We start from the raw sequence: 8,005 nt of genomic DNA, 5'->3' as shown, positions 1-8,005 counted from the left end.
AAATCAAACCCAGAATAATATTCACATCTGCTGGTAGGAAATGTACATGACAGTGGACTCATGCTATCTACGTACCAGCTGAGTAGAAGCATATGTACATGCGTGCAGGCTACGGGGCCCTGGCCAATGTTTGTAAATAAAGAATCTCAATATCAATCAATATGTCTAATACTATTAGATCGTGGATGCGTCGACGGATTCTAGAAGCTTCTCGTAGCACGTCAAAACCCGGTGTAGTGGCCGCCGAACGACACCGTCGCCCCCCTGGTGGACGCGCCCCCCATGACCGACGACACGGCCTGGTTCAGCCTGGACGCCTGCTCCACGGCACGATGGATCCTCTGCAGCAGATCAAACACAAGCAAAACTGTCAGAAAACACTAGGCCATTTTTTTCACCCCTAAATGAAATTCCCCCGTGCTTTAGGCTAATCTATTACAAGATTCCAAGAACCAGATATAAAGGAAATCAGATCATCAGGAGCAGTGGGTCATTTTCACCCTTTCCTCTTCAATAGTCTATAGAAAGAAGATTCTAATCTTTAAAAAGAAGCATCATCATCATGATGCAGAGTTGCTGAACTCATCCAATGTTTTTTCCTTTTCTTTTTTGGACCCAAGGATAATAAATGATGTTTAAAAACTATAGCAGTAATTTGCTAGAGCATGCCTTTAGGGAACAAAGAGAAGATCAATCAGTAGAAGTGAAGAAATTTAGTTCACGAACAGAAGGAAAGAGTGATCGACCTCATCATCGGCGAACACCTGGAACTGGGACTTGTGGTCCTGCACCTTCCTCTGCTGCTGCGGCCTGCCGCCAAGCACCAGGATGCAGAAGGTGGCAGCGGCGACCCCGAAGGAGCAGAGCGCCCCGACGCCGTTCACCCTCAGTTTCCCGACGCTGAAGCCAGCAGCGTCCATCCCTGCCCTGTCTCTCTCCGCACCTTCTTCCACCTCATGGGGTAGATGATCAGGTGCTGCTTCCACCATCACCTCGTCCTCCTCACCAGCTTCCTCTTCGGCAACAGGGGAGTTCACCATCTCTTCCTCCTGTTCTGCACCGGAGACCATCACCTCGGTCACCATCATCGCGAGCTCCCCTTGCCTCGGCTCGGCCTGCACGACGCCGATGTCCTCGAACTCGACATCATGCTGCTGCCGTGCAGAGGCAGCTTGCGCTGATGGTCCCATGGCATCTTCTTCATCTAGGATGCAATCATAGGTAGAGGGGTGAGATGCAGGGTGGAGGGTGAAGTGGCCCATGTCGATCACGACCAAACCGGACCCAAACAAGAGCTGATCCTGATCCTTACCACCACCAGCAGCAGCGCACTCCTCCAGGAAGAAGGAGCTCCCGAGGTCAGGCAGGAGCTCCCAGTCATCCAGGCTGATTGCATCCATGGAATCCCCTCCGGTCATCGCAAATCAGCGCAAGGAACGAGAGCGGATCCGATCAGGGAGTTATTATAGCTGCTCAGATCTGCTTGCAGGCGGCTATGAGGATGCTATGGAATGGATGCTCCCCAAGAATCAAAGCAAGTGGTGGCTTGGAAGGATACTTTCTTCTTTCTCTGGAGGGGAACAGCACCTGAAGAAGCTAGAAGGGGTAGTGGGAACTAGTACATGTTGCACCAAGGGAGATGGCAAACCAATTTAAGGTGCTTTGCCTTCCTGCTAAGTGACAAAGCTGAAAGTGTTCTTTCGGGCCTACCAATGGGGACTAGCTCCTCCCTTCCTTCTTTCCTACTCAATTCTTTCCGGCTGCCGTATTTTCCTGCAATATCATTATACTTGCAAACAATCTACAGTGAGAAAGTGATTCATACAAGGAGGTGGTGAAAAATATCATTATAGAACAGCTTTAGGATATAATGTCGGCGCAGTCAAATCGTCCGACTGGCAAACTCATCCACAATTCTAAAATAACCCCAAGCACCAGCGCAGCGTTACTTGGCAATCTTATTTGGCAAACTGTAATCAAATAACTCATCCACAATTCTAAAATAACCCCAAGCACCAGCGCAGCGTTACTTGGCAATCTTACTTGGCAAGGCAAACTGTAATCAAATATGTCACGCCAGTTGCTGTCAGGGCATGATGTCAATGCCACCGAATCCGAAAGGGATTCCGATGAACGTCCTCTTCAAAATCAAGATACATATAAAAAGCATGCTTTCAGAGAGAACTGCACACTAAGTAACATAATGGATAGGGTCAAAGTTATTACGCGGCAGATCATAAACAAATGAACTGATAAACGGAATCAACGGGAAGTAAAGATGGATAGAGACACACACCAGCTGAACACGGAGGGCAGAGGAGATCCAGACGCGTGTTTAGAAGGTTCTGCAGAAATATAACTCAGAAAAGTTGAGATTGTGACCCGAGACAGCGATGGGTAACTGTGCACAGGACAATGTGACTTGGAGAAAAGGAAATGAAATGGGTCTTCGGAGTGAAACAAATTCACTTGAAAATGAGAACCATTCAGATACATGACTGTTCTGTTTCTTTCAGACAGCATGGTATGTGTAAAAATCAAGCCAGTTTTACAATTCAGAGCAGGAGCCGGCAGCCCAGGATTTAAGCTGGTGCAGAGAAGGGTGGCATAGTGAAGCCAAATTCTAACATTAACCGAAAGACATCAAAGAAAATGCTCAGATCCTCAGCATACATCGAAGAGTTAATTGACACAAAGATCAGAGATCAGCTATCGCGTCAGCAAAGCGAAAACGCGTTCCTATATACAACAAGATGATATCCTGAAAATTTACATTCCTGGGTCCCCACATGCGCGGATGCACATACATAGCAGGATGGGGAAGCAAGACCAAACAATTTTGGGCCATATATCAGCAGCTAGACTATCGACCAGCATCGCAAAGAAGGCTAGGCATGCCGTAAGGAGGATGGTTCACCCAGTGAGACGGACGCAAATGACGAAGCCCAAGCTCGAGCATTACTCGCCCCTTTACTTAGGTCCCTTGTCTTACTGCTCAGTCTAAGCTTGCTCCAAAGCCTCTTAACATCAAGCACAGTCAAAGCCCGTTCCATAAGTTGGCTTGATCCCCTACGAATTTTTAAGTTCAAGTTCTGAACACGCACGATCAAGAAGGCTCTGAGTTGAGAGATGACAGTGGGTACGAAGTGTGCCGCGACCTTCATGATTATAAAAAGCGCTCCAAGAAACACAAAGGGCTCGTCTTCCGCCATTTTGCGCAGAGACCGGCCTCCTGGCATGACTGATCCTAAGCTTCCAGCGCTCTCTTGCTGATCAACATCAATATATGTAACTGGATCGAGGCCTGCAGCAAGAAAAACCTTGCTTCAATGCTTGAAGTGATAAAATCAACCAAACAGACTTATCATCAATGGATGTAGCAGTGCAGTGTGCAACATATGCATATCCATTTTTAAATCAATTGAACAATGGAATAAAATCCATACTATCAAGACAGGTTATTATGAGCATGCTAAAATGCCCCAGGAATAATCAAATATGCTGTTGTTGAACATTCACAGGCATCAACAGTAAAACGTTTCAACAAGTAGATAATTGTAGCAAGACGTCATCCTGATGTATGGGGTCAAGAGTATCATTCATGGAATCAAGAGCGCAGCTAATTCCCCACCATGCCACACACGGTCTCCAATGTAAATGAGCACTAGACCAATCAGAAGCAAAAACAATGCGAACTTTCAATCGAAAGAACCCCATGCACAATCTTTAATTATGTTCAGGTATCGATAACTGGTACCATATTGGTCGGGTGCTGAGTAGGGATAAATAGGTGAATTTTCCAGTTAATCAGCCAATAAATCAGTTAATTGGCTATTCGGTGACCCACCAAGTAGCAATTAACTGACCAAGATGCTGATTAACTGGCCAATATTTGGAACAAAATTCTGAGTATTGTTCCAAGTTTCAAAAGCAGGCATGTTTAAAACAAGCTGTTAGCCTGTTACCATTAAATAAACTATGTCTGCAGGAAACAGAGGAGTAGCTATTCTCATGTGTGCATGTTCAAGTAATGATATTCAAAATGAAAGAACAAAGAAATGATCATACCTGTAGTCTCTCGATAGAACTGAACCAGAGACTTCAGATCTTTTGTACCCCTGTAACGAACCATTGTAGTCTCATTTGCCAGAAGAATGGCTGGGAAGCCATGGACACCATATCTTGAAAACAAGCTGCAGTCAGCAGAAGGGGTAGGATGAGCAATAATTCACTGGGCAAATAACATGTTAGAAACAAAAGGGACAGGATGTATCACTCAGGCACAGAAAAAAGATTTCAACAATCAGATACCTAGGCGTCGCAGAAGATTCTTCGACAGCAAAGTGATGTATCTGAGGGAACATGGTGCTGAGAGCTTCAAATATTGGTCGAAATTTGCTCGAGAAAGGACACCATGCGGCATAGAAGAGAATGGAACATGAGGCACCAGTACAGCGAAGGTTCAACTCTTTATCAACAGCATCTCCTCTCACCTTCAGTAGGAGGAACATATTTTAAATTATTAACAGATAGTCAATAACTACAGAAGAAACCAGAGAGTTTGCCAGATCAGCAACATGCATATCAGCATTCTTGTAAGTACAAGATTAACATTTATATAACAGTCCTTCGTGTATCTGCACTGTATCCTCATCACACTTATGTTTGCTCAAATCAAAATCTCGTTCATAATGTACGAAGAAACAGATAATCCGGATATTACATGCACATCTCTCTTTATTCTGAAATTACATGCAGTGACCATGTTATGCCACTCGCCTTTTTAATAACATCTGTTGGATTGACTAGAGAAGCACTTAAAACCGTAACATACTAACATGACATGCAAGATGCAACACCGCTGCGCTGTTGCGTCCTTTGGAACAGTGGAGCAGAACGATAGTGTGCTCTCACATTCCCAAAACCAACGGAATTAAAAAGCTTTTAATTTCCTGGTTGCAAAAATCAGTAAACCATTCTTACATGCATACATATAATAGATGTCCATCGATGACTATTAATTTCAGTCCTTCTTTCTTTATTCGCTTTCTAATACTAACATGCATGTGCACATGCAAGAGCACTAGCGAAAGATACGACCAATCACGCCGTAAGGTATGCGCCACATTGGCAGTTTGTCTCCTTGCCAATAGCCAATAAAATTGGTCGCTCACTCAACTGACATAAGAAAGCATGGCACCTTGGCGGGATTTAATGCGCGCTTCGGCAGAAACCAAGTGTAAGACCAGGACAACGCTGGATGACTATTAGATTTGCATTCCATGGGATTCTTCGTGGCACTGATGACAGGGTAGCGTAGGCAACAAAACATTGGCCACCGCTGACGGTTTGTGGAGTTGGAGATGATGGCATCACCGGCAGTACAGGTGGAGATAGCTAAGGAGCCATCATGTTGTTGTGTTATTGTAAAAAATATATTAAAACTATCATGCTTCCTAACTTTTATCTTTTGTAAAAGGAAAAACAATGTAAATGGGACATTATGTAATAAAGTAAAGTTTTCCAGGCTTAAATATATGTTCAAGTGATTTGGAATATTTACATACTCCTTTTCTTTTGAACTTCTATTTACATACTCCTTGGTACCACACAGAATACTTTCGATGAAATTACACGGAACTTATGCTCAAAGTTACAACTAATTACTAACTGATAAATGTTTTCTATAAATATGAAAACCAATAGTATCCAAAATATTCCCCACAGCGATGCACGGGTAGGGCACTAGTAATGATGCTTGTATTTATGTTTCCTCCTGCCCGCATTTTGAATCTAACCTAAGGGTGCGAATTCGAACCAAGACAAGATTGCGTAACATATGGATGGATCCAAGTAATTACTAAGTGATAAATGTTTTCTATAATGGAAACCAATAGTACCCGAAATATTCCCCGCCACAATGTGCAGGAAGGGCACTAGTAATGATGCTAATTATGTTTCCTCCCGCTTGCGTTTTGAATCCAACCTACGCCTACGAATCAAATTCGAAACACGTCAAGCTTGCGTTAACGTATGGATTCTACTGTGGCGCCTAGACACCGCAGCACCGACGCGCCTCGATTGTTCTCCTTCGCCTGAGCCACCCATGTTTTGTCTGCTCCTGATAATTGAATGATACTATGCACCCACCAACGCATTGCAATTCACATCATTCCTGCCACGAGTATCCCTCCCGACACACACCCCACCCTCTGTACCAAAATCCCCCTCTAACGTCGCCCCGCTTCAAAACCTAATCACCCGCCGCGTCAGCGATTCAAAATACCCTACGGCCGCATTGTGTTGTGACCAAAACATCCCGTCGGTGAGGAGAATATGGCGCGCGGAATGAATCTCGGGGTCGGGGCTATGTATGACGCAGGGCACGAGGACCGGGGTCGGGCTGGGTCGCGGACAGGCGGCGGAGAGGGGAGGAGGCGGCTACCTCGAGGGGCCGGGAGGGCACGATCCGGGCGGCGCGGGGGCAGCGCGATCCGAGCGCGTCGAGGAACGTCGGGCCGGCCCCCCGCGGGCAGGTGGGCTCCGCGCCGGGGGACCCCGCGGCTGCGCCGGCGACGAGGAGGAGGAGGAGCGCGGCGGTGACGGCGACGGCGGCGCGGCGCATCGTCGGAATGGCAGCAGCCTGGAATTTCTTCTTCCTGGGGGAATTTTCTCCGTGGGCGGGGTGGGTGGGGGGCGGGCGACTGGTAGACCAGATTTGCCACGAGCCTATTTTGGGCGTACGGGAGGTGACGTGGCTGGCACTTGGTGGTTGTGGCGAGTACGTGCTGGCCTGGGTCCGGTTGCTCGGCCTCACGTGTCACGTAGGGGCCGTTGGGCCCGGCTGTCAGCGGCTCTGGCTCATCCACTGTAGTTTTCTCGTGATTTCTGTTTTGAACAATGCCAGTTGAAACGGGATATAAATATTCTACTCCCTCTATCAGTGCATTAGGCATCTCGGAGCATGATTGATAATATAGACAACACTTGGTTATAAAGAGTTGCATGTTATATAGAGTAGCCTAATAGCCGATATGTACAATAATAAATTTTGAATATATATTACTCCCTTCATTTCATAATACAAAGGCATTTTCAACACTAATGTAATGTCAAAAACACTCTTATATTATGAGACGGAGGGAGTACTTTATAAAGAGGTGACCCGCCTTACAATCCCATAAAATGTTTTGGGGCTCGTGCTGCAGCCGGCTACTACGGGCATGGATTATGGTGGCATATAGATACGGTTGCAAAAAGTACCTTCAGGCCCTGCATTGATTTTCTTTTTCTCAACCAATGCAAGCTACTATGAGTGGGCTTCATCAAAGAATAGAAAATAAAAAATCCCACACATGCATCTCTACTCGCTACTTTAATTTTTTTTTCAACTTTATGCACCGGACCATATTTTTTTTCTTTCCAAGCATCCACCTCCTGCAGAGGATCCCGCTGCTCCATCCGAACCTATTTTTCCTGGCATCCGATCCTACATGGTCTATGGGGCATCACCCTGGGGTTATGCACTGGACATGCCCTTGCTTAGAACTTGTTTCTCTTCTTCTCGCTCCTCCAACTAAGTAAAGAGATAATATTTTAGTCATTATAGTTTGCTTATGTCACCTTAGGCTATTCGTACTGGGGAGTATCATATACTACTATCATACATACACTATAGTGTGCTCCCTTCTGTTTCTTTTTAGTCAGCATATAACTTTTGTCTGAAGTCAAAGTATCTCTATTTTGACCAAAATTATAGAAAAAAGTATCAATATTTATAAGGCCAAAGGAATATCTTTAGATTCATTATGGAATGTAATTTCATATTATGTATATTAGGTATTTTAGATGTTGATATTTTTTATACAAATTTGGTCAATGTTTTGTAAAGTTTGACTCGACACAAATCTTATATGCGGAGCAAAAAGGAACGGAGGGAGTATGACGCTACCTTTATAGTGCATAATATCATATATTAGTACCATAGATGATATTATTTATTGTC

The 8,005-nt window shown here is 45.0% G+C and overlaps 2 protein-coding genes across 3 annotated transcripts; both read right to left on the bottom strand.

Moving 5' to 3' along the window:
• On the bottom strand, positions 1-2,463 carry LOC125511046 (uncharacterized). Of its 2 annotated transcripts, XM_048676327.2 has the most exons (3): positions 1,313-2,463; positions 747-1,204; positions 1-341 (listed from the first exon to the last, which is right to left on the bottom strand). In XM_048676327.2, exons 1-3 carry the CDS (start codon positions 1,416-1,418, stop codon positions 222-224), a joined length of 684 nt encoding a protein of 227 aa, XP_048532284.2. In that variant the 5' UTR covers positions 1,419-2,463; the 3' UTR covers positions 1-221. The 2 variants fall into 2 exon arrangements, with proteins under 2 accessions (XP_048532284.2, XP_087378169.1); XM_087522043.1 differs by having other exon boundaries at positions 747-2,463.
• A 145-nt stretch (positions 2,464-2,608) lies between these two features.
• LOC125511045 (5'-adenylylsulfate reductase-like 5) lies at positions 2,609-6,688 on the bottom strand. Its single transcript, XM_048676326.2, has 4 exons — positions 6,446-6,688; positions 4,312-4,493; positions 4,069-4,193; positions 2,609-3,304 (listed from the first exon to the last, which is right to left on the bottom strand). The coding sequence occupies exons 1-4, from the start codon at positions 6,623-6,625 to the stop codon at positions 2,889-2,891; spliced, it is 903 nt and encodes a 300-aa protein (XP_048532283.1). The 5' UTR covers positions 6,626-6,688; the 3' UTR covers positions 2,609-2,888.
• Positions 6,689-8,005: the final 1,317 nt, after the last annotated feature.

This window comes from Triticum urartu, chromosome 5A (genome assembly GCF_056163025.1).
Source record: "Triticum urartu cultivar PI428250 chromosome 5A, HENAU_Tu73, whole genome shotgun sequence".
Classification (NCBI taxonomy): Eukaryota; Viridiplantae; Streptophyta; class Magnoliopsida; order Poales; family Poaceae; genus Triticum; species Triticum urartu.
The sequence above is the reverse complement of the archived record's forward strand: the minus strand, read 5'-3'. Positions and strand labels throughout refer to the sequence as shown.

Coding starts and splice junctions, on each gene's coding strand:
- LOC125511045 (XM_048676326.2), bottom strand. CDS start 6,625: ATGCGCCGCGCCGCCGTCGCCGTCACCGCCGCGCTCCTCCTCCTCCTC. Junction 4,494..6,445: donor TGCCCTCCCGGCCCCTCGAG/GTAGCCGCCTCC, acceptor CTCCTACTGAAG/GTGAGAGGAGATGCTGTTGA. Junction 4,194..4,311: donor GAATCTTCTGCGACGCCTAG/GTATCTGATTGT, acceptor TGCTGACTGCAG/CTTGTTTTCAAGATATGGTG.
- LOC125511046 (XM_087522043.1), bottom strand. CDS start 1,418: ATGACCGGAGGGGATTCCATGGATGCAATCAGCCTGGATGACTGGGAG. Junction 342..746: donor AGGTGTTCGCCGATGATGAG/GTCGATCACTCT, acceptor GATCTGCTGCAG/AGGATCCATCGTGCCGTGGA.